Here is a 26,550-nt window from a genome sequence, read left to right as displayed (position 1 = left end):
TGTCTAGAATGCAGTGGCACGTAAGGGAGACAGGCACAGAACCAAACGGCAAACAGATACCTATATACATATACCCTATTTTCTAAACATGTGTATGCGTATGTGTATATATACAGATATAGATGCACATTTTGTTTGTATAAATACACGCATATTACAAGGTATTATGTAGTATTTATTGTTACGTAGTATAGGTAATTATATAAATATCCTATATTATATATAATATTTTACATCTCTAAAAAGAAAGGCTCAAGATGCAGAGAGAGTAAACAGGAAGAAAGATGCAGATTGAATCTTCAAAGACGACCTCCCTGAGCGAATGACATTTAAGCAGAGACAAGGAGGCGATTATGTCAAAAGCAGGAAGCTCACTGTGGGCTTCAGGAAGCAGCACACACCCCAGGCAGGAATAGCTGATGGCCCTAAGTCACTGGAAGAGGGCTGTTCTCCTTGTCTAGTCATAGAGTCGGCTTGCTGGGGTCCAGGCTGCAACCCACTAGGGCTGTGCGGCAGACATCCAGACCCCCTCCCACACCACATCCCTGCCCGAGGTCGGCGCGCAGTCCCGATTCATGCCAACACTCACCGAGGTCATTCTCTCGTTTGAACTTGGCCCTTGCATGGGTAGGCTGGAAGCATCTGGGAGTTACTGACCCGGGAACATCCCTCAACTCATGAGCAAGGGGGTTGGGGGGCAAATTCCTGAGCTCCCTCCCCTCTTGATGGGATGATGAGTATTAGCATTGTCCACACAGTCTCTCATCCCCACCAGCGATGGGTCCAGCTGTTCACTGGGGGGAGCCATTTTACAGGCTTCCCTCCCTCCCCTGCCTCTCTGCCCCACTTCCTCCTTCTTCCTCCCATCTTTGCGATCGATTCCCAAAGAAGCCGCACGCACACAGATCTGCATCTTAGGGTCTGCTCTGGGGGAACCAAACCATCTAACAAGTCATTGGTGATCAGCCAAAGGCTAACTCAAGCATCCCCTGCCCAACATCCACTCCCACCAACCTCCATATCTCCCGCCGTGCCCCTCTGCCCACCTTCCCCTTGGAACCGCACGCTTTTCAACCTGAAAGCCCTTGCTGTTCCCTTCATCCCTAGGCCTGGAAGGTTCCTGGTCATCATTTAAATGTCACTTCCTCTTAGAAGGCTTCCCTGCTCTCCCATCTCTACACCTTCGACGTTGTTTTACTGATATTGCTTTGGCCAAACTCTGTCCGTCCATCCATCCATCCATCCATCCATCCAACAGATATGTACTAACTACCTCCATATGCCAAGCACTAGCATGCCACACTGCCCACGAGTCTTCCTGTCTAGATAGATCTTCTTGAGGTCAGAGTGGATCATTAGGCATCTCTGTGTTTCTAGCACATAACACGGGGTCCAGGCTGGAGTGGGCGCTTGGGAGACACTTGATCAAATTAAACTGGTAAACGTCACCTGTTCCAGGCAGACAGCATCTGTGTAACGATGATGAGGTTTTTAATTGTGCGGAGGAGGATACATTTATTAAGTATGTAGAAGTAATAAATGAGTCTGTTTTCATCAAATTGCGAACTACATGTAGACACAGTTTCATTACTTAATATGGCTTGTAAGCCATTAAACCAGCGACCATGTTTGATTTACCAATACCAAAATGAATTCTTCAAAGCAAAATGCCTGCAGCACGCTCTACTTTATTAGCCTGTGGATCACAGAGTCTGAAATGCATGCTTTCCATTCCAGTCGTCTCTTTAGAACTGTGCTAAGCGTTTTGACCTTGTAATTTCATACTGGTAGCGTTGCCATTTAAAATACAGGATGCGGAGCACCTGGGTGGCTTGGTTTGTTAAGTGTCGGGCTTCGGCTCAGGTCATGATCTCACGGTTTGTGGGTTCGGGCCCTGCATCGGGCTCCGTGCGGACCGCTCAGAGCCTGGAGCCTGCTTCGGATTCTGTGACTCCCTCTCTCTCTGCCCCTCCGCCGCTCGCTCTCTGTCTCTGTCTCTCTCAATAATCAAGAAACATTAAATAAATGAAAACACATGATGCAACCCTACCTACTGGCAATCTCTTCTCCAGACAGATTCAGAGAGTTCGTCACACAGGGACCCAGTCTGTATTCAAACAATGAGCATTGACACTTTGTCCAACAATGTGCTAGACACAAAACATACAGCAGCGGATAAACTAGATTTAGACTCTGCCTTCTGAAACTTACAGTCAAAGATCCATGTACAAAGGTGTTCATTGAAATACAGCTTACAGTAGTATGGCATTACAATTTCCTAGAAGACAGGGGTTGGTTAAAAGGCATTATAATAGACCTACACAATAGAAGATTCCCCAGGCATTCAAAATGATGAAGCTAGGGAATTTTTCACAACCCACAAAAATGCTTACAATATGAGCCTAGTAAGAAAAAAATAATGAGCGCACACAGTGGTATATTCAGTGTGATTCCAGTTCTGTCAAGAATCAAATATATACACATATATATTGCAAAAACTGCTGGCACAAAATGAGCCAGATTATGTCGAGTATTTATCTCTGAGATACGGCATTATGGTTGGTATTTTTAGAGTTTTCCGTATTTTCCAAATGTCATTCTTTACCATGGGCATGAACATGTGTTGCTTTCATAATAATACTTTTTAAAGAGCTGAACAGAGAGCAGACTAGATCCTTCCACTGCACAATGTGGCACTTCCTCCTCTTCCACATCAGAAGAGCTTACCAAGATGTTCAGAGTTTATGCTGTGCTTAGGGAAATAATAGCCTCAATCTTGCCAGGAGCTTTTGGGGAATGAGGAAGCAGACAGGAAACTCAGAAACCGTAAGTGGTTTATGTTTAGCTCCCTTGTGGACTGCAACCTATAAATATTTAGTGGACAAAAGCAGGGGGTGTGCGAGAGGGGGACGGGAGACAAAAGCCCAGCCATCCACCTCTCCCTCTATCCCCTATGCTTCTGACATACACACATGTGGTCCTCAAACTGGGTTGCCCTGATACTGTTCCAGCAATGCATCTCAGAACTGTGGCAATAATGGGCCCATGTGCATGCTTTTCCTCTGAGGATGCATACCCTGCCTGCCCACCAGAGTGTGGACTTGAGAGAGCTCTAAAAATGTATCATGCAATACAACTTGCTGTGTGTAAAGTGAGAAGGTTAAATGGATGCTGTTGCCTAAAGAAAAACACCTATTTACTGGGCCATGCAAGACATTTGGCTCGTGCAGACATGTAAAGAGAGCCTGATCAGCCACTAAGCAGTTCTGAAATCAAGCGGCGAAACCCAGGAGACCGGAGGATGACCGCGTTGGCTTTTCAGAGAGTGTGCAATATTGCTAGGCCGTGGTCGGGAATAGCAATGCGATTTCTCCCTACTTTTGTAGTGTTCTGCTCATCTGTTTGATCTGTTCGAGTTCTGTTATGCAAAAGTAGGCTGCGAACACAGAAATACCTAGAACTGCCAGTGCAGAAGTGGAGGGAGGTGGTCCCACCATGCCACAATTCAGAGGATTTCCATCCTACCAGCTGTCGTCCATGGGACATAGTTCTATTTGCCTGTGACAAGACACTAAAGGGATTGGACATAGGCTGGAAAAAAGAAGGTTCAGGATGTGAGAATGATGTTAGAGCGATTCAACAGAGTAGTAATATGGGGTGTGAGCCCCCACAAGTGTATTGTTTTGTGCGCCATGACTCCCGGGAGCAAAATCTACAGGGAGGCTCCCCAGAGCGCAATATAAATGGGACCTTCAGAACCATTAGAGTTGCCCCCAAACAGAATGGGCGAACTGGGGAGGCCATCCGTTCTCCATTTCCGTCTCATCAGTTTTCATCCCCAAAGGACAGAGCGGGAGTTGGGTTGGGCTTTCTGCACTAGATTAGAGGGTGGAGGACCTAGAACATCTTTAGGCCTTGAAGACCGGGAATCTCGGCTTTCGATGCTCTTCATGTTCATACCTTCTTGCCCCCCCCCCGTGTGTGATGGCCCAGTCGGAGAGCTTGTTGGGGAAATGCAAGAGGAGTCAGAGTCCTTAACCACAATATTAGCAGGTGCAGGCAGGATGCCCAACCCTTCATGAGATGGCATCCGTCACGCCTCACACCCGAGGGGCGGGCACCATCACCACACACGTGTGTGCAAAACGAACGTTCTGCAAGCTCACATGAGCTGCACACTTCCGGAAGGCTAGTAAGTACAGTCAGGGGTATTTTGTAGTCAATCCGTGTCCAGAACCTGCTGTCTGCTCCTTGTATTCCTAGAAGTCTACTACGGTGCGCGGAGAAAATAAGCATGCACAGAGCATAACACGTTGATTTATGTGCTGAATGGAACAAAAGCTAAATGTAAAGCTTGTCAAACTGCAAAAATGGATACCATGAAAGGAACAGGATGTCGCCTTCCTGAGATGTATCAAAGAAGGAAGAGATGTCAAGAGATTTCCACCCATTCATTCATTCCCACACTTACGAACACCTTTCACGTGCCTGGTGCTGTGCAAAGGTGGGTGGGGGTTCCCAGGAGTGTCCATTAAGGATCTAGTGTTGGGCCTGGTGGTGTCACTGTAAGAGAGAGGGCTTGATAAACAACACTGAGGGTGGAATTCATTTTATACTTGTTGCGTTTACAAAGAAAGTCAGTCAACTTTGAAAGTTTGCTGTTGATTTGAAACAGCAGGACAAAGCCGGGAAGTGAGCTGCTCTTTAAAAAGATTTTTTTTTAACATTTATTCATTCTTGAGAGTCAGAGTACAAGCAGGGGACGGGGAGAGACAGAGGGAGACACAGAATCCAAAGCAGGCTCCAGGCTCTGAGCTGTCAGCACAAAGCCCGACACGGGTCTCGAACCCACGGACCGTGAGATCATGACCTGAGCCAAAGTTGGATGCTCAACTGACTGAGCCACCCACGCTCCCCTAGTGAGGTGTTCTTTAGAGAGAGCAGGTCTGAGGACGGAGAGGGAAAACATGTCAAGCAGACGGGACTGAACGTCCCTGTGGGAATTCCCATCGGGAGACCAGCCTCTGCCCTTCGCTTCCCCACGGGCCCGAAGATTGAACATCCTCTCATCCAGAGCCATTCACTGCCACCCTCCCGCTGGGATGGGCTCTGCAATACCCAGTTCAGACCCTCAGCTGAGGGGTTTGAAGCCACAGGAAGTCCCGAGGTCTGATCTCTGAGGGCAGGCAGGGGAGAGCAGTGCTTTGAGAATTTGGGTATTTCGTGCCCCGGGGCAAATGCTTTCCAGTGAATTCGTTGATCGCATCAGAAGGTGAGGCTCCTATTCTTGTTGAGAGACCTGGTTAATGAGGGGCCTTCAATGAACAGGGATATCAGGAAAAGGCGCGCAGGCAGACCCCTGAGTCGTGGAAACTGTCATCTCAGGTGAGGGCACTTACTTTCTGCCAGTCTCTGATGCACCTTGGTTCCCAAATCTCTGCGGTTGGGGCACAGGCAATATAGCAGAGGCACAAAGACGGGAGGAGGGATGTAAGCTTATACTTCCTAAGCCACCACTTGGTACTCAACCCCAGGCAGAGCCTTCTCCATATACTATTTAATACTCAGGTCAATGCTGTGAAGCGGGTAATACGATCCCAACATTAGAGATGAGCTGTCTGTTCAGAGTACTCGGGCCACCGTCCCTCCAGTAATGAGTGGTAGGTCCAAGGATCAAACTCCGGGTCTCACGGAGGCCTACACCTTGGCTCTCCTCTCCTGGCCACCTGGACTTACCTTGACTTAACATGAAGGTGGCTACCCTCATAGGGTAGGGTGACCCAATCTGCCTAGGGCACCTCCGGCTTAGGCTTGTTGGATGGAAAAAAATGAATAATAGCATCCCCCTTCACTCTCAAAAAGTATCCCAATTTAGACGATACATTCTACGATCACTCCACCTAATAAGGTTTGGGTTGAAATAGATGCATTTATCAAAACCACAGCTCCAAACTGTGGGTACAAATTATAATTTGGCTGGAAATGTGAATCCGGCATCCTACTATGCAAATGTAATCATCCAGGAAATCTATTCAGATGCACTGCATGGAAGGCAGCCAGCCTGGAAGTGGTTCCGCCCCGCCATGATTTGGAGTCCCGCGAAGGAGACTTTGCCATCTGGTGGGCTGGACTGGCTCCCCGGCCAGGATTCCGGTCGCATGGTTGCTGGAGGCCAAGTCTCAGGCAACGTGGGAGTCTGTGAACGAGGGGATGGGCAGTGGCTACCCGTGATTTACATCGGTTGGGAAGTGGTACTGACAGGAGACACAAGACTTGATATGATCCTCACGAGGGCTGGTTCGTAGGGTCACCATGTGCAGCTGGGCAAGCTGTGCACTGCACAAAAACACTCAACCCCTGGGACAAAAGAGGGATGCTGTTCTGTATTTTTTAATTAGATGTGGCCACAAGAGGAGGCAGAGGAGAGGCTCAGAAAAACGAAGTGTATTATACTCATAGGTCCTAAAAACGGGACGCAAAGCATGCCGCGGAGGACCACATGGGAAAGACGCCAGGGTGGTCAGGAGGAAGAAGACAGCAGCAGTGGATTCACTCAAGCAATGCCCTTTATTGGGGTCTCTGTGGAAATGCAAGGTGGGGCAGGGCGGGCAGCCTAGGATTGGCTAGTTAGAATAATATCCGTGGGGTCTGGGCCGTAGGGATGGTCTCTATTTGCCTGATACCTAGCCCTGGGGTGATCTACGCAGAGGAATATTGCCTCCTGGGATATATGGACCAGACAGAGGGGGTCTGGCTCTGGATCGCTTAGTTTGCGTATGGATGGCATGCTCCCAGCTGAGCCCTTTTTTATTTCCAAGATTGGCTAGCCCAGAGAAGGACCGGCTCCCCAGCCAGAAAGATTTTTTGAGATGCCAAAAACAACATGTAATTTACATCAGACTTGAAACATTTACAACGTGGATGCCCACACCCCGCCCCCCTTGTTGCCAGGGCTCCCGCTGTGCCTGCAGGAGGTAGGGGGGTGGGGATGGATGGCCATAAATTGAACCCTTCCAACCTAGCTACCTGCCCTGCAGCTGATAATCATAAATCCCAGGGGGCTTGAGAGGACGCTGTATAGCCTGGAACTAGCAGGCTGAGGATCCTAACATAGGATGTCCAATCTTTAGTGTGAGAAGAGCAGAAAGGCCCTCCAATGGACTCTCTGCCTGGCACTATATAACTAAATAGTCTGTGCTCACCAACACTTAGCACGGTAAGCCCATTCTCCATTTTATTGTTCATTTTTTGGTACTAACTTGTTTTTAAGTTTTTATTCATCTATTTAGAGATAGAGAGCATGAGCCGGGGTGGGGCAGAGGGAGAGAGAATCCCAAGCAGGTTCTGCAGAGTCAGCACGGAGTCTGATGTGGGGCTCAAACTTGCAAAACCATAAGATCGTGACCTGAGCCGAGATCAAGAGTCAGACGCTTGACCGACTGAGCCGCCCCAGTGCCCCTCGCTCGCCACTTCATAGATGAGACCACTGAGGCTCCGAGCTGAAGTCTCTGTCCGGACTCACACAGCCCATCAGTGCTGCATCAGGGTCTCAAATTCAGGTTTGCCCGACTCAGAGGTGCTCAGGCCACTTGTCATCGGGGGAAATGCAAACCACAGCCACAGCGAGATAACACCTCCCACCTGCTAGGACGGCTGGTCTCAAAAAAAAAAACCAAAAAATAAGTGTTGGCAAGAATGTGGTTGAAAAGGAGCACTGATGTACTGTTGGTAGACGTGCAAATTGGTACAACCATTATGGAAAAGACTGTGGAGGCTCCTCAGAAAATTAAAAATAGAACTAGTGTATGACCCGGCAATTCCGTTTCTGGGTATCCACCTAAAGGAACCGAAATCACAATCTTAGGGAGATATCTGCCGTCCCATGCTCATAGCAGTATTAGTCAACACAGCTAAGATGTGGAAACAACCTAAATGTCCGTCAGCAGATGGACGGGTCAACAAAATGTGGTGTAGACATACAACAGACTATCATTCAGCCTTAAGAAGCAGGGATTGCTGCCCTTTGTGACACCATGGCGGAACCCGGAGGGGATGATGCTACATGGAAATGAGCCAGACCCGGAAGAACAGATGCTACGTGATCCCACGTCTATCAGGGATCTAAAACATCCAAAGTCACAGAAGCAGAGTGTGAAATGCTGGTGGCCGGGGGCTGGAGGAGAGGACATGTAGCAAAGGGGTCACGGTTTCCGTTACGCAAGACGACTGGGTCATAGAGATCTCGTGCACAGCATAGCGCCTCTAGTTAAGGACACCACGTTGAGTACTTAAAGATTTGTGAAGAGGGTAGGCCTTAGGCTAAATGTTATCTCAGAAGAAGAGAAAAGAGGGAGGGAGGGCATTTTAGAGGTGAAGATGAAGTGGGTGGCATTGGTTATTCTGAGAGTTTCATGGGATGTATGCATTAAATTCATGAAGACGTATGCATTAAGTACATACAGCTTTTTTCTTGGAATCACACCCCAAGGTTTTCTTTTAAGTCCCTATTCTCCTCTCCCTGGACGCTGAGCTGCCTCATGTAGGGCCCTCGGAGATGCTGTGCTCCAGCCCTTCCTGTCCATATGAGAAATTCGAGGTGGGAAGGGCCGAAATGGCAGGAGGGAGCTCAGGGCTCAGCGGTTCTGTTCCTGTGCGTCCAGGGCTCCCTTTGGAGCCAGCCTGTTTCGGGTCTTGTCCTGAATCTCCTACCATCTGTGTCCCCCTAAGGCCCCACTTCTGTGTCTCCCTCAACCCCCGTCTCGGGGCTGTCCCTCCCTACTGCTCAAACGAAAGTACGCCCTGTCGTTGGGCCCGCGAACACAGCATGAAGTGATACCAGACCGGCCTCCCTCTCGATCAGAGCAGAAGGCTGAGCTGCCACCAGCACATCATCCCAGTCGGGCCCTGTGCCCGTGGGACCACCTCCTAGGGGAACTTTGGAAAAGCGAAAGTCCCCTGCCTGCCACCCTCAGTCCCTAAGCTGCCTGCTGTACTTGGTGATGGACAGTCTGTAGGAGGCCCAGCTGTGCCGACCAAGGGTTTCAGGCCCAAGTGGGGAGCGGGGCTCATGCCTGGCAGCAAGAGTCATCCCTGCCAAATCCCTTCATGAACACATCCCTCTGTCCCCAGAGGTGACCAGATTCTCAGAAGCTGGGAGGTGTGCATGGGTGGGCGGGGCAAGAACAGGGCAATGTCTGCAAGCCTCTGAGCTGGAAGGAACCAAATGGATCCAACTGTTATCGGGCTCTGGGGGCTCTTTGAGAAATACAGTACAACTATGGCTTGCGAGTGTAATTCGTTTCGGAAACATGCTTGTAATCCAAAGCACTTGTGTATCGAAGCGCATGTCAAGAACCATTGGCTCAGTGTGATCACGCGACGTTTGGCATCATGTACTACTCGTATTGCGAGACATCGCTCGTTTATCGAGTTCAAATTTATTAGAAATGTTTGCTCATTTTGCGGGAACACTCACAGAACAGGTTACTTGCAATCCAAGGTTTTGCTGTGTCTTTCCTCTGCCCGCATCTTGTGCCCTAACATTCTTTCTACTCCATGTATATGGTTGAAAAGAAAAACAAGAAAATATTTACTCTGGGCAGGCACGGAAGTTTCTCCCCTTCACCGATGTAAAGTTGTAACTGCCAAATGGATGTGGGGTTGACCTTGTCCACATCCAACCAAGAAGATAAAGCAAAGAAGGACTTGTATTCCTAGTCCCAGCCCTGGATTGCCCTCTGACCTAGTGGGTCCTCTCTGACCTACGCTCTTTGTTCTCTAAACTTCTGTTTACTGCTATTTCCTGCATTCAACACACGGTCACTGAGATCTAAGCAGTGGGCTCAATGCTTTGGATACAGAGGGGAATAAGATGTGGTCTTCTCCTTAAGGAGTTGACCTGTGGTGGGCGATACGATAAGAGATTCTTATCTTTTTAAAATTTTTAAATGTTTTATGTATTTCTGAGAGACAGAGAGAGACAGAGTGTGAGCAGGGGAGGGACTGAGAGAGAGAGGGAGACACAGAAGCCGAAGCAGGCTCCAGGCTCCGAGCTGTCAGCACAGAGCCTGATGCGGGGCTTGACCCCACAAACCGTGAGATCACGACCTGAGCCAAAGCTGGACGCCTAACCGACTGAGCCACCCACGCGCCCCTAAGAAAGAGATGTTTTAAAAGGAGGAGAGTCAGAGGCGAAGGAGGAAGAGAAAGGAGGAGGAGACAGGGGAGAGGAGCGGAGGGGAGAATCATAGCACAGAGTAAAAGACGGTTGGGTAGTGATGTGTGTGAGTTTGGGGACAAAGCAGGAGACATTTACCCTTCTCACGATCTCCGGGAGGGCTCCCCAGAAGAGGAGGACTATGGAGGGGGTGGAGCTTATTTATTGAGCACCTGCTCTGGGTCTTCCCTGGGGAATCACATCACTTATGTTGCTGCCTTTGCCCCACACTTGACCCCTTGAGGTGGACGTTATCATCCCCGACTTAAATAAGGGGAATCTGAAGCTCACCCAGGTCAGGCGGCGGCTCCAGGACTGAACTGGGTGTGGGGTCCAGGAGTTGCAGCTTGCTCTGCAACCTCTGATGTGTCTCATTTCTATGAGATTGTCCCGATGGTCCAGAACAAAGAACTCCGGCTTAGTGACAAGAAGGCAGTCACTTCCGGCGGCTAGTACTTAGCCTTTCTGAGCCTCAGTTTCCAATTCCCAGCAGGATAACCTTCTGTAAATTCGTGGATCTCTCGGAGCCTCCATTTCTGAGCCCGGCTTCGTGATGGGAATACGATGTTGGGAGGGTAGCACGAGGTATGGGAAGGGCCTGCCGTGCTAGACAAAGAGTGGCCGGTAAGAGGTGTTCCCCTACCTTCTTTCCTTGTAGCCCTTCAGACTCACCCCCCAGGTAATGGGGGTTCAACTCTTGTCGCTGGTATTGCTGTGTGACTTTGGACATTTCTAGGACGGCTCTGTGCCTCCGTTTTTTTCATCTAGAGAGTGAGGAGGCAATGATGCAGACCAAATGAACCGTGTTTGTAGAGCAGTTAGACTGCCTGGGCGCACAGCAAACTCAGCGCAGGTGAGGCCGAACAAAGAAACCTACGTTCTTCATCACTCCGCTCTGCTGCGTCTCCACTGAGTGCCTCTGACATGAGCTCAGTGGCAGGAGGAGCAGAGGACAGGGTTTAAATATTCGCTCTTGCACTTGCCTGATGGGCAGAGCTGTGAATGGCTTGGAAAACCTGGATGTTCAGCAGCAAAGCTGAGGCCCGGGGAGCAGGGAGGCTGGCATCCTCCAAGCATCCAGAACTTCAGGCCCTGCTAATGGGGAGGAGCGATTATTTTTTCTCTTCTGACACCTCTGACTCACAGAAGACTGTGTTAGTCGTGCCTTGATCTATAGGATCCCACATACTAAACCCACGGGCTGTGATGTCAGCCCCAACTCGGAACAGAGGGTGGTTATGATGCCATCCATCAATGACCCAGTTGGTAGAAGGGAAACTTTACAGAGCGCTAGACCTCAGCAAGGGCTGCGTATTAGAATTATGTATACTGTAAGTAATAGACTTTATACTATAAATATGTGTTAATACTAAGGCTCCACCTTGGTGTTGAATAAAATACCTCATATTAAAGGAGGCGCCTGGGTGGCTCAGTCGGCTGAGCATCTGACTTCGGCTCAGGTCGTGATCTCATGGTTCCTGAGTTTGAGCCCCGCATCGGGCTCTCTGCTCTCAGGACAGAGCCTGCTTTGAAGCTTCTGTCCCTTTCTCTCCCTGCCCCTCTCTCCCCCCACCGCCTGTCAAAAATAAATGAACTTAAAAAAAAATCCCATATTAAGATATTCTGAGCATTATGGGGGCCTTAGCAGTAAATTATGTGGGGTAGAGTGGGTGCTTTTAAAGGATGATACATATTGGTGGTTCTCAATGTGAGCTGAATCAGAATCTTCTGGAAGGCTTGTTAAAACTCAGATGCCCAGGTCCCACCCCCAGAGTTTCTGATTCTGTAGATCCCGGGTGGAACCTTCTAGCAAGACTCCAGGTGGTGTGGGTGCCGCTGGTTACGGCACCACGTGTTGAGAAGCACTGATCTATAAAATAAATAAAAGTGGGAAATAAAGGTATTATCTACCAAGTCTTCCCTGGAATGTGTCTACTGCTTTTTGGGAGTAAAGAGAAGTTTCCCCACTTCCAACCTGAGCAGTCGATTCCTCCCTTTCTCTCATCCTTCAGCCGTGTGCCGCTGACGCTTCTTTGCTATGGAAACTGTCCGCACATGTATGTCAACGGGAGTGCCATGCGTAGTTCAACAGGTGTGCGGTGACAAACAAGAAAAACCTGATTTTTAGAGCCTACTAAGTGAGAACGTAGAATGTCCTTTGCTGCCTTTGATGGTGGGTCACGTGGATCAGCCCCCACAGTTGGATTTGAATATTTTCTCTCCTTATAACAATCAAGTCAACTGGATAGTTGAACAGGCAAATGACAGCACTGATCTGTAATCAGTGTTTCTAAACCTGTGTCTAAATCCCATGTGGGAATTCGTATTATCATAAGACAAGAATAAGGCTGGCCCGGGTATCCAGTGTCCTAGATTTTGTGATAACGCTCAGTTATCTTCCTTGGACTAAGTAAGTGCATCTATGCATTGATGAAGATGGAAAATAAACTGACGGTTCTTTGGAAGAAAACAATCTTGCTTCACCATTCACCCTAGGATTCTTCTTGATACATTCACAAGCTCATTTTGCTAATTCTTTTCCATTCTTTGAGTATATAGGTGGCTGTGGTTTCCATGAGCTGTGTAAAAGGGAAACAGCTTTTGGAAGAGATAAACGTAATCCTATTTTTTTTAAGTTTATTTATTTTAAAAGAGAGAGAGAGATTGAGAGAGAGAGAGAGAAGGCACACACATGTGAGCGGGGCAGAGGCAGAGAGAGAGAGAGGGAGAGAGAGAGAATCCCAAGTAGTCTCCATGCTATCAGCACAGAGCCTGACACGGGGTCTGATCCCATGAACGAAGAGATCAGGATCCAAGCCGAAGTCAAGAGTTAGATGCCCAACCGACTTGGCCACCTGGGCGCCCCAAATGTAAGGCTATTTTTCAAATGATCTCAGAAACGGTCAAGTTAGCAATAGAAAAATTTCACCCTTTCGTCAGACTTAGGGTAATGAGTGAACTTGCATTCTCTTTGGGAGGTGTCCTCAAATAGACTTTCTTTAGCAGCTGAAGAATTGGTCTGTGTGTGCTAGAAATCTTAGGACTGGAGAGGACAGAGAGACCAAATCTGGTTTCCATTTTATCTATTCTCTCCCCCATATTTCCCCTTTAGTTCATACCTCTCGTTTTCTGTACATTTGAAAAAACACAGTGCACCAGTGTGGTCTGATCCCAGTGGTTCAGTGTTTGAAATTGGTGTTCTCAGCCTACTGGTTTCAGGCTACTGATTGTACTTTTAATTGTAAACTTATTTTATTAATACAGTTGCCTTTATTGGAATGCAAGCTCCGAGATGACAGGGACTATATATAATTTGTTCTCCTTTCTCTTTCTAGCGCCTCTCATAGTGTCTGATCCATTAGAGGCACTTATTAAATAGCCCCAAATTATTCACTGAATAAATAACTCAGTGAAATAACAGAGGGGCCAAGACTCAAAGGATGAGTAGGCATCAGCCAGGAGAAAAGACAGGGAAAAGGATTCCAGGCAGTGTAAATTGCATGTGCAAAGGTCCTGTGGGTGATAAAGGAGTGGCGCTTAGGAAAGACTAAGCATTTTTCCAAATGGCCAAAGGTAGAGTTTGGGTGTATGATGAGAAACAAGTCTGAGGAGGAAGAGGTTATTCGTGTGATAAAGTTATCCATTCTTTGTGTCTTTGTTACTGGAGTCTCTGATGCTGATTTCTGAATCCCAGTGCACTGACAGGATCATCTGTCCTAAATTCCCATCGAAGGGGTAATCAGAATTTCAGCCAAGCTCAGTCCTAATTGCAAGGCACTGATAGCTAAAAAAGTGCCACTTAGTGAGTACTTAGCATGTACCAGGCAGTGTACTAAGCCCTTTACGTAGATGCATTCATTCCTCCAATCATGTGTCTGCTGTGCCTGGCTTTTCTGGAATAGGATCTTACCTTGAACCAGCAGTCTCTTGCTAAGAGTCGGATTTCAGTGGCCCAAAACAGCTCCCTTTCAACTGCCGTCCCTGGATTTCTCATGGCTGTGCTCTGCCTGAAGGAACCTCAGCAGCCCTGGAATTAGGATTGAGCTGGCTGAAATCTGTTCACCCGTATGAACCCAAGGCAAAGCTATCGAAAGAGTAGATCAATGCAGCCTTCCAGAGTGATGCCAAAGATCCTTGGTTTTCTCTAGGACTTCAGTTCCAGGTCAGCAACTCGAGTGCTTAGCTGGACGGATAAGAAGACTAACAGAGTGGCTTTGGAGTCAGGGAGACCTGAGTGTGACCCCCAGCCTTATCACGTACAAGCCGTGTTACCTTGGACAAGTTCCTTTCCCTGTCTGAACCCCCGTTTTCGGGCATAAAAGGGAAATAAAAGTATTTACTCTAAAAGCGGTTTGAGGATTTAACGAAGCACGTAAGCACAGTGCCTGGCATATGGGGAGACAAGGGGACTGTCAGCTGCTGTACTGGCTGTATCACCAGCCACAGGGGAGAGAAGAGGCTTGCTGTGGAATTCTTACGCTCTAGAGAGAGAAAGGAAAAGAAATTAAAAACAAGTACATGCAGATCTCTATTTGCTGCTGTTGCTGGGAGAATGGATTGTCTTGTTCACTGTATGTTCTGGGTCTGCAGGTAAATTGCAAAATCCTTTTTATTGAAAATTCATTCCGCCTTCCACAAATGTTTATTGAGTCCGTGCTATTTGCTAGGCACGTGGGAGAAACGAGGATAAATTAGAGGCACTCACCTTGGGAGTTGGAGGAGGGAGAGTACAGATTCGCTATACATGTGAGGAAAAGCACACATTGTGCTTAAATACAGAGTGCTGAGTATTATTTACTTTAGATCATTGAGGATCTTGCAAGTGCCTCTCATTGCCTTAGTGAATTAATAGAGAGCTCAAGCGGGGGGGGGGGGGGGGGGGGGGGGTGCTACAAACAGGTGTCCACTGAATTTGGTTTTCCACCCATTGTTATTTACATAAGACTATGTTATCATATAATATCGTGTAGAATACTTGCATGTTTTGCTATTTACATTAATTATATATTATATGACTATATAATATTATTTTATTATCATACTAATATTTTACAAATGGAGTATTACATACTAAAATTACTACTTATATACACGTATATGTTTATATAATACTGATTATACATATACGTATACTAATTATATATTCTAATTATACATATTTATATTTCTGCATTTTGTATTATGTAAAATACTCATAGATGCTACATAAACATATAAGTAACCCAGTTACTTATAACATCTCAGTTTGCTACCACACGTTTCTTCTTATTTAAAGTGGAAACGGTGGGGCACCTGGGTGGCTGTTAGTTAAGCGTCCGACTTTGGCTCGGGTCATGATCGCGCGGTTTGTGAGTTCAAGCCCCGCGTCGGGCTCTGTGCTGACAGCTCAGAGCCTGGAGCCTGCTTCAGATTCTGTGGCTCCCTCTCTCTCTCTGCCCCTCCCCCACTTGTGCTCTGTCTCTCTCCCTCTCTCAGAAAATGAACAAACGTTCAAAAAAATTTTTAAAAATAAAATGGAAATGGTAAAGTTCTGCTTGGGTGAGACACTAGATACGTTAATCGAATCTGTGCTCTACTCCTACTCTGCAATGCTAAAGGACGTAGCGATCTGCAAACTGATAAGGGACTTCCCTGTCACATCACATTCCTGTTTCTCATGCATTCATTCATCAGGTGTTACCAAATCCGTTTTATGTGTCAGGCTCTGCCCTGGGCACTGGGGTACAGAGCCAGATATATGGCGCGGTCCCTGGCCTCATGGGGCTCACAGACAGCCACAGAAAGCCATGGTGGCCGCTGTCCCAGAGGAAGGAACCCCAGGTCTATGGTAGCACTAAAGGAGGCACCAAGGGAAGGTGGAGGCAAGCGCCTGGGGAGGTTTTCTAGAAGAGGAGTTGCCTAGGTGGTGGGGGGCCGGGGCGGGGGGGAGGGGCTGTGGTCTGAAGAAGAAAGTGGGAAGAATAGGCATGGATAGGGAGGGGACAGCCTGTGAGAAGCTAGTGTCGATGCTCAAATAGCGTTACACGTTCAGGAGAATAGGATCATGAATTTGCTGCTTCTGCTGACGTAATAATAATAGCAAGAAAACCTAACAGCATTCAAAGTAGTAGTGACAGCAAATACTGAGCATTCTAAGCCCTTGGATGCGTTATATCAAATCGTCCCACAGAAACCTTATATATAGCATTGCACGCTCCATTTTAAGATGAAAGACCAGAAGAACTGACATGTTACTCAAGGTTGCTCAACTGGTGGGTACAGGAGATCAAAGTCCGCCATCTTACCGTACTGGCCTTGGACTGGGTGCCTAACCTCTGTGAACCTCATTCTCCTCCTCCTCAAAATTAGGTTCGAAGTTCATTTTGAGGACACCACGGAATGAGGGTCACATAGCACCAGGCTCGGCGAATGGCAATCGGGGGTGGATCGAGGGCCGTGTCTTGTTAGGGAGCAGAGACTGGGGAAGTGGAGGGAAGCCATGTTAGTGAGATAGACTGGGCCACCTGCCAGAGGGCCAGCCCGTGGGATAAACCGAAGGGTGTGCTTTTCTTTCTGAAAGCCAGTGATAGGCATTGGGAAGCTTTGCGACCAGTCACGAGATGCTCAGGGTTGAGTTTGAGAAAAACCACTCTGTCCAGAGGGTGACGCGGACACAGCCAGGCCAGCCAGAAGGGTGGTGTCATCATCCAGGTGAGGAAATGCAACAATCCAGACTACGAAGTGATGGTCACAAGGGTGTGGAGTGGATGCAGTACACTAACTGGATGTGAGGCCAAGGGACCAAGAGGAGTCCGGCGACCCCCAGACTCCTGACTTCAGCCGAGGGACAGGCGAATGGTACAGTTTTCATCCACTGAGGCAGGAGGTACAGGAAGAGGAATGTTACGGGTTGAACTATGCCCCACCCCACTGATATGGGGAAGTCCTGAGCGCCACTATCTCAGAATGTGTCCTTATTCGGCAGTAGGGTCCTCAGAGAGGTAATCAAGTTTAAATGATAGGACTGGCGTCCTTCTGAGAACGGGGGAATCTGGACACAGGTTGGCGTAGAGGGAAGACCATGTGAAGAGGCCTTGGGAGAAGAGAGCCATTTACAAGCCAAGCAGAGAGAGCTGGATCAAACCCTTCGCTCCTAGTCACTGGGAGGACGCAACCCTCCCGACGCCTTGATTTTGGACTTTCTGACCTCCACAAGTGGGAAGCAAATTTGTTGGCCGAGCCACCCAGTTTGTGGTATTATGTTACAACAGCAACCGGCGAATCAATGCAAGGAGTAAGTCATTTGCAGATGGCCAAGAATAATGTTTTGGATGAGTTGAATTCAATGTGTTTTGGATAGCCAGGTAGAGACAGACAGCCCAGTGGTCATTCAGTACACAAATCTGAGGCTCGGTGGGGGGGGCCCAGAGATAGAGATTAGGGTGCATATTCATTCCCGATACTCCCACATCCATCTACAGCACAGTGTGACCAGTACATAATAGGAATTTGGAAAAGTAGTTGTGTGAGTAAAAGTCATGTTGGCCTAAGGACAGTGGGCAGGAGGGATCAACTAGTTCTGATGTTTCATCCCAGCACAAAAGAGGTTAACCCTCCAAACCCTGTCGAGTTTTAGAGGATTGCTGCACTGGTTGTTGATATTTCCACTCGCCAAGAAGGAGAGTCCCGTATTTGTTCTCTAAAATCAAATGAAAAAAAAAAAATGAACCAAATACCAAAGCTATTCTTAGAACACAGAATGATAGCCTGTCTGGAGTCTTCGGTTCATGCCCATGTCTTAAAATGTTGACCTCCAAATCAGTAACAGGTCTATTTTAGGCAGCAGCTTCAAAATCTGCTTAGCTTAAAATGTCAAAATAAGTAGATAGCATGGCATTATAGGAAATGGCAATACCTAGAAGTTAGGAGACCTTGCTTTGCATCTCAGATCTGCCTCTGAAAACTGAGTCACCTTAACCTTTCTGAGTCACCTTTCCCTCATCTGTAAAACAATGATGGGGTGGGGATAATTGGATGATTTTCCAGCTCTGACATTCTATGATTCTCTCAGTGTTCCCTTTCATTGCGAATGTTGGGAAGAAAAAAAAAAAATTTCCAGAAATAAGCCTGCCAACCTGATTTAGTCCACCAACATGAAGGCATGTAACGAAGTGTTAGGCAGAAGTTACATTTCACAGGTGACTTCGGTAGAATAATTTCTGCCTCCTTAAGATGGCAGGTGGAAAGCTGGAAACAGTACCTGGTTTGGGAAGGCACCTTAATTACCAGCACACTGGGTTTTACTGGAAGATTTCTGACTTCACATGATCGCAGGATTTTGTCCAATGACTTACATTTCTGACCCTGTTGAAACAGGACATGGAAAAACCACCCATGTCTAACTACATTTGTAATTTCTCTTAGACCCCTCAATATTTAAACCTCATGCGTTGGGCTCTTCCTCATATGCCTGGACATCCCAGCCCCAAAGGAGTACAGATGATTCAGATTCACGTGTCATGTGTTATGCCAGGTGCTTGACCCGTGTGACATATTGCCTCATTTGATACACCGTGTAGCCGATCCCGTCACCATATCTTTTCCGCGCTCAACATTGCTGACGGTTGTTGACTTAGGGCTTCCGTCCGGCTGTGGGAGCATGCTTGCCTCCACAAGCCAGAGGTGCCTGGGAGTTACCGCTGTAGAAGCAACCCCCGACTGATACAGAGGGGAATTCGGGGGATCAAAATACTCCAGCCTCCTCACCATGTGGTTGGGATACCTCTGAGTGTATTCTACACTTGTGCACAGGGGTCCTCAGAGGGACTGAGTTCCAGTTACCCACTGGGTGCTGCCTTGAAAGCACACCCTTTATTGGCCACCTTCGATTTCTGTCTTGATACCCTGGTATTTCCTGTGGTCATATTCCAGATGAGGTACTTGCTCTCAAATCTTTGCGTCGGGGTCGGCTTCGGGGGGAATCCAAACCCAAACAGCTCCCGAGACCCGTATGGAGCAGGTACCATTACTGCTAAGGTTAGATGAGGAGCCTGAGGCTCAGTGTGGTTAAATGATAGTTGTTGAGTCTTGATACCGTGGCTTTGCTAGCTTACATGGACTTTCCTCCACCACCCCTAGTTGTCAGCCAAGGGAGACTCTGTCCCCCCCCCCGGGGACATCTTGGCGTTTTTGGTGATCAAAACTGAGGGGAGCTATCGGCAGCTAGCAGGTGGAGGTAGAATAATATGGTAGACATGCTGCGTAGGCACCTTACAAAGCCCAGCGGAGCCCGACAAAGACTCACCCAGCCTCAGAGGGGTCAATAGCGGCAGGGTTGAGAAGTCCTGCCCTACACCCAGCGAGACCGGTTGTCGGGCGGTGACCCTCCCGTGTGACCGGTGTCTTGTGTTTCACTTCCAGGGTCAAGCTGTGGCTCAGCTGTGTTCCACTGTCCCCAATGTGACTGTCTTTGGAACAGCTTCTACTTTCAAGCATGAAGCAATCAAAGGCTCCATGACCCACCTCTTTGACAGAAATGCAGACTACGTGCAAGAAGTGAAAAGGTAAGGTGTGTGCTCTAGAGAGGGCCAGGTTGGTTCTTGCTCTTCTGCCTCTTAAAAAAACCAGCGGCGCTCATTTAGACGAGGGCCCGTGATAGTAACAGTGATAGTAATACTAGGAAACATACGCCGGGGGCTTGATAACACCAGCTCTGTGCTGAACACTTCACACGTATGAGCTCGTTGGATTCTCGCAACCCTGTTGGTACTGCCATGTGGAGAGGACGATACTGAGGAGCAGTGCGGTCGGGTGACCGGCCGGCGCGAAATTACGATAGCTGCTCTAACGCGACCTTAACGCAGAGAGGTTTATTTCTCATTCACTCACATACCAGACCAAGGACACGCGGACTCCAACCTGGGTGTGACCGAGGACCGCCGAAGGGCCAACATGGTGACATGATCAGATTGGAGTTTTGAGGAGTGCAGAGAATGAAGGGGGGTGGGGGGTGGGAGGCTGCAGGCAGGGAGATCATGTTGTTTATCTCCTACGGCGGGGAACGTTGGTTTATAACCCGACTCACGATCCAGGAGCCACCGGCTATGGCCTTGTGCACGTCAACACAGGGAATCAGGTAGAAAACCCAGCTGCCTTGAGATGGTTTGTGGGTCACACCTCTGCTGCTGCCCTTCTCCACCCCCAGCTCCTGAGGGGTTTCAGAGGTGTCTCAGGGCCGTTGTTCTGGTCTTTTCTTTGCCCAGCAGTAAGTTGTAAGATACAGAGAAATTCAGCCGTCCGTCTAGCCTCGTACTAAAGAACTTACTGCAACCTGAAGGACTAGAGGATGAGAGGTCTGGTGAGGGTGACAGACTGAGACAGATTAGGTGACATTTGGGGAGTTTTTTGGAAAGGAGAGCCTTCTGATGGTCTGGGTTTTCAGATTTGTTTAAAAAAATTTTTTTTTCATGTTTATTTTTGAGGGAGAGAGAGAGAGAGATAGAGTGTGAGCAGGGGAGGGGCAGAGACAGAGGGAGACAAAGAATCCAAAGTAGGCTCCAGGCTCCGAGCTGTCAGCACAGAGCCCAATGCAGGGCTCGAACTCACGAACCATGAGATCATGACCTGAGCTGAAGTTGGCCACTTAACCCACTGAGCCACCCAGGAGCCCCTCCGATTTGTTTTTTTTTTTAATTTTAAAGATTTGCACAGAGTTCAAGTCTGTCCTGATATCTCCAGTAGGACATGGAAAGAGAGCTCCAAAACTCGATATTAGAAGTTCGCCACCTGTTTCTCAGATATGTAGATACTGCAGGCATATTTTAAAGACTTCCAGCATAGACTTTCACCTATTTCCGTAACCCTCAGGTAGCTCTTCCTTTTTGTAACTTGCATCTCTGGAGCTGTGATCGGGAAAACGGACTGCCAGTGTCCCTCCAGCAGTCTTTGCCTTTATCCCCTTAAGTGATATTTTGGCAAACATCCTTTTTTTGCCTGACCTGCTTACTACCAAGTGTCTCTGATGGGCCAGGTGCTGTGCTAGGGCAGAAGATCCGGCAAAAAACCACCTTGAGCGTCACTATCTTTGTGGAGCTTTGAGTCTAGTTGGGGAAGAGGGATAAAAACACTATTTTAAAAATGGATTGGTTTATGCTTTTGATACGTGCTCTGATGGAGATATGCAGGCTGCTGGTGAACATATGCAGACAGGGAGATTAGACATAGCGTTCATCCAAGAGTGAGACTCGGGCTGAGCATTAAAGGATGAGAAACGGGCCAAAGGAACAGCATTTCTGACTAAGTTGAATAGCACGTGCTAAGGCTCAGGGTCAGGAAAGACTTGGTTAAATTCAAGAATCTGAAAGGAGACCAGAGGAGCTGGAGGTACTACAGTGTGGGAAGCAATGGGAAAACCAGGTCAGGAGGTAGCTACTCTTCTGAAAAAGTGACAGTCTGGGGCACCTGGGTGGCTCAGTAGGTTGAGCTCAGGTCACTTTGGCTCAGGTCACAACTTTGGCTCAGGTCACCATCTCCTGGTGTGTGGGTTCAAGCCCCGCATTGGGCTCTGTGCTGACAGCTCGGAGCCTGGAGCTTCGGATTCTGTGTCTCCCTCTCTCTCTGCCCCTCCTCTGCTCACGTGCTCGCTCTCTCTCTCTCAAAAATAAATAAATATTAAAATATCAGAAAAAAGGGACAGTCTGCCTTCCCCATTTTCCATGGAGAATTTTCCCATCCCCTTATCCCTTTACTGTCCTCGACCTACCTTCCTAGCCCCCGAGTCAATGATTCCTGCTGATGTCAGAGGAGCAGAAAGGGACAGCATCTGAGACCCACGTTCCCACCACCTTCTTTCAAATGCGACTTCCGACAATTCCTTATGTTTTTAAGCAGAGACCCTGGGATTCAATTAAAAATCACTAGGAAGCCACAGATAGGTTCATTCTCTCTCCCACCACCCCTGCCCTCAGGAAAAAATCCAAAGGAACAGGCACCTGCTGCCTGTTGCAGAACCAAGTAAATGCTTTGGCTTCATGGTAGGTGTTCAACATATGCCAACAAGGTGAATTATAGCATTGTCTGTTACAGTGAGATTTCAGAACCAGCCTCCATTATCAACAGGAGGAAAACACTTCAGTGCATTATGTGACACCCACGCGCTTGAATATTATGCAGCCCCTAAAAAAAAAAAGATAATTATGAAGATTCTGTCACAAAATGAAAAAATACCCATGGTAGCATATTGAGTGGGAAAAAAAAAAGCAGAATGCCAAATTCCAGCTACACTGTGATCACAGCTTTGTATAAATTCTTGGCGCATAAAGACAAAAAAAAAAAATGAAAGTGGTGGGAAAAAATCTAACCACTAATATGCAGCAGGAGTAGAATGCAGAGTGATTTGTCTTTACTTTTTGGACCACGGTTATTGTTTGTTACAGCGTTTGGTGGTGATCCACCAGGAAAAAAAAATATTAACATAAAATTTCTTGAGATGCAAACTCTTTAATTTTTTTTTTAATGTTTATTTGTTTTTGACAGAGAGAGAGAGAGAGACAGGGCATGAGGAGGGGAGGGGCAGAGAGAGAGACACAGAATCCGAAGCAGGCTCCAGTCTCTGAGCTGTCAGCACAGAGTCGGACGCGGGGCTCGAACCCACGAGCTGTGAGATCATGACCTGAGCTGAAGTCGGACGCCCAACCGACTGAGCCACCCGGGCGCCCCAAGATGCAAACTCTTTTATAAGCCAGTCGACTGCTAAGTCAAAGCTAGGCTTTGAACCCGTTCTCAGCCTTCCAGCACGCATTGTAAAGGGAATGGGGGCAAAGTGTTTGTAACACAGACCGAACCTTTACGTCACTCACCCCTTCTCTGTCTGACTATGCTTGAACCAAACAGAAGAGTGAGAAGCTTTGGATTCTGTGCATCCAGCAGTAAGGACTTCCAAAATAGAGGAGAGAAAGACGAGAGAGACCACCGAGGTGGGCAGCCCCCAGCGGGGAGCATGATGGATGGGAAGCATCTAAGTAGGTAGAGGGAGGTGGGGAGCGAATCCCAGCAAGGTGCGCGGGCACAAGCAAGGAGGATAATTGCACCCGGCTTTGCTGGTCTCCTCCACTCTGCTGACCCATACGATTAGACCATCGTTCATGCACCTCGGGTGGTGCTGTGAGGGCAAAGTGCCTCGTTTTACAGCTAAAGAAACTGAGGCAGCGGAAATCGATGAGGTGTAATCACTCAGAACAGAGAATGTGATCGAGAAAGGATTCCTAGAGGTAGCATTGACAAGTAATTGTCAACATGTACTAAGAAGCCTCCTATGGTCCAGGGACAGTGCCTGGCACCCTGTGAAAAGCCTCTTGTGCACGGGGTACTGTGCTCAGCCTCCTGTGAGAAGCCTACTATGTGCCAGGAACTGCACGCTGCCTTCCGTGTGTCAGACCCTTGTGTGTGCCACACACTTCTCTGGGAGAAGCCTGCCCTGCACCCTGTGCCGGGCACCCTGCAATGACCTCATCCTCCCATCATGAGCTTGGAAGTGGTTAAAGTGATGGCACAGATGAGTTCTCAGAGAAAAAGGAATTCAGAAAGAGAAGCACTGAGCGGAGAGCCAAGGATCCAGCTGGAGATGAAAGTAACAATAAAGGGGGAATTAACTTCTTGGCAAAGTCAAGGGCTTCTCTCCCAGGAATGGCCCTGGTGGCCCTACCGCCGCTCAGGAGGGATTCTTCACTGGATCCACGTGGGCGGGAAGCAAAGAGGGTTATCCGTGATAAAGGGGCGAGGGGTTGGGGACCCAGGAAGGACAGGCACGGGAGCCTTCGATCAGCCATTCCCAAATATCCTTCTGCTGAATTGGGCCCAGAGCATCTCTGAGCTGGGGCTCTTTCTGTTTGGGCTTTGAGTGTGCCGAGATTTATGACAACAGGAGAAAGCCCTCCCCCCCCCCCCCCCGTCTGCTTCTGTGTAATTATGATTACACACACACAGGCAAGGCGGACACCCCCAGAGATTTTCAGCGGCGGGGGCGGGGGGGGGGAGGTGCTAAGAAATGAGGATGGCCCCTGACCTTCTGAGGGGCTGCCTAGCTCTGCTTGTGAATTTTATGATCGTTCCATTAAAAGGAGCTGCTAAGGTGCCCTTCACTGTGAATATGAGTAAGGGAGGCCCTGATTCCAAATAGACCCGACTGAGTCCCATTCTGTCTAATCCCCTGGTTGGGCTTGTAATGATTGAATGGGGGTGGGGCACTTGATCCATTTTGAAACTCCCCTGCAGGCTGCCCGGGGAGCAGCCCCCAGCTTTGTGCAGCCCCTGCTGGGAGCCCGTGTGCCCACTAGTGGCAATGACGGTCACCAGGGCTGACCACAGCTCATCTTAGGAAAGCCGGCTCTGCCTCTGGTGCCCTCACTTGGTTTCTAGGTGTAATGGATGTAATGGGTCAAACCAGAGTCCCCCGCCCAAATCCCATTCCCTGCAGTGGCCCCTGCAGTATGTTGCCTGACCCCGGGGAGCCTCAGTTTCCTCATCCATTACGTGGGGATGATGATGGCCCCTGGGTTACAGGGTTGGCGTGAAGCGTCCTCAGTGAGACGGGACTCAGGAAGCGCTCAGCACTGTGGCTGGCACCTCGTAAGTGCTCTTGAACATGGGACACCTTGTGCTAGCAGGGTCAAGGGTAGCCAGCCTCTGCTCTAGTGGTTTCTGGGCTGGTGGCTCCACCCACCCTAATGGTTGTCTGGGCTAATGGTTGGGGTTGTTGACGTTTTGCAGTCTTTCGTTTATACTCTTCCCACACTGAAAGAATTCTCTTCAAGTTGGCCCACTCTGAGAAAATAAAAAAAGCTACTGTGGACCCAGAAGCTACCATGAACATCATGTTCCATGTGCAGAAACTCACCCAGGCTTCACAGACGAGCCTGGGGCGGGTGTTATCAGCTGCATTCCCTTCCACAGTTGGGGACGCTAGACAACAAGAGGCTAAGGAACTCACCTGAGGTCACACGGCAAGTAAGTAGCAAACGAAGTGCTAAATACTGAGATGAAATTCAGATTCCCGAGCCCAGTGCCCTAGGGCCCTAAGGCCACCCCCACACCTGCCCACCACCCCCATGTTAGTTATCAGCTGTGGCAGACACTCTTGTGTCCTTCTGGAAGGAGACGGTGTCCAGACAGGGCCTCCCGTTACCATGGGTGGTGTCCCAGAGCCTCCTCCTTGGGCCTATTCGATGCTCACTGCCCCAGGTCAGCCTATCACAGTGTCTTCAGAATGCCTTTCCTTTGGCACCTGGCCGATTCCTCTCACCCATTAGCACTCAACAGAAGGACCACCTTCTGTCACCCCAAGTGGCTCCGTTGGAGCTATGGTGATTAGGTCTGGGCTGTCCATTTAGTCTGTCTTCCCTGGTATGAACTCCTGGATGGCAGGGATGAACGTGAACCCTCATCTGTGTACCCCCAGCTCAGCACACCCAGTGTCCGGTGTGACCTAAGCACTCGGCAAGGGGTTGTCCAGTGGCTGGAAATTTAGGACCAATGTGTAGGATCCTGACCTGGGGCCTCTCCTAACATCTAGCATGACAAAAAAGCAGCTTAAAAATAGAAACCTCTTGGCCTCTCTGTTTGAAGTAACATAGTCTAACTCCGGGTATGTCTATATTTTTTTAAACTTAAAAAAAAATATTTTTGAGAGAGAGAGAGAGTGTGTGAGTGTGCAAGCAGGGGAGGGGCAGAGAGAGAGAGGGAGACACAGAATGGGAAGCAGGCTCCAGCCTCTGAGCTGTCAGCACAGAGCCCAAAGCAGGGCTTGAACTCAAGAACCGCGAGATCATGACCTGAGCCAAAGTCAGACGCTTAACCGCCTGAGCCACCCACACGCCCCTCTGTATTTATTTTTAAAGACAGCGTTTAAACCAGAATCCTTCAGAGCCTGCATGAAATTGACTGCTTCCCAGAGCTGCTTGCTAAAGCAGTGCTTCCGTAATTATACTGATTTGAACATTTATTAAATCTTAAGTTCAGAACGGTGAAAAGGCCATGGCTCTGGAATCACACTGGACCGCGGTTTGAATTCCAGGTGCACTAGTTATGTAAGCTTGGGCAAGGCGCTGCATCCGAGAACCTCCATTTCTTCCTCACAAAAGTGCAGTTAAAATGCCTGTCTCATAGACATGTCATAAAGATTAATTCTGCAATGCCCGGGATACAGTAGAGCTCAGGAAATGTGAGTTCCCTTTGAAGGAAGCACTCAGATAGCAATGCAGAATGCCGTTCTTAAAATGTTTTCCTCGTTGCCTTGCGTTCATTCACTCATCATCCCCTCATACAATCCATCAGTATTTGCTGAGAACTAACACTGTGTC

The 26,550-nt window shown here is 48.5% G+C and overlaps 1 protein-coding gene across 1 annotated transcript in view; it reads left to right on the top strand.

The window, feature by feature from the left end:
- VAT1L (vesicle amine transport 1 like) overlaps window positions 1-26,550 on the top strand; it is a 147,011-nt gene that overhangs the window by 41,984 nt on the left and 78,477 nt on the right. The window contains exon 4 of the mRNA XM_027076262.2: window positions 19,616-19,758. Coding sequence (XP_026932063.1) covers window positions 19,616-19,758 — 143 coding nt within the window. The remainder of the gene's footprint in view (window positions 1-19,615; window positions 19,759-26,550) is intronic.

This window comes from Acinonyx jubatus, chromosome E2 (assembly GCF_027475565.1).
Source record: "Acinonyx jubatus isolate Ajub_Pintada_27869175 chromosome E2, VMU_Ajub_asm_v1.0, whole genome shotgun sequence".
Lineage (NCBI taxonomy): Eukaryota > Metazoa > Chordata > Mammalia > Carnivora > Felidae > Acinonyx > Acinonyx jubatus.
The sequence above is the reverse complement of the archived record's forward strand: the minus strand, read 5'-3'. Positions and strand labels throughout refer to the sequence as shown.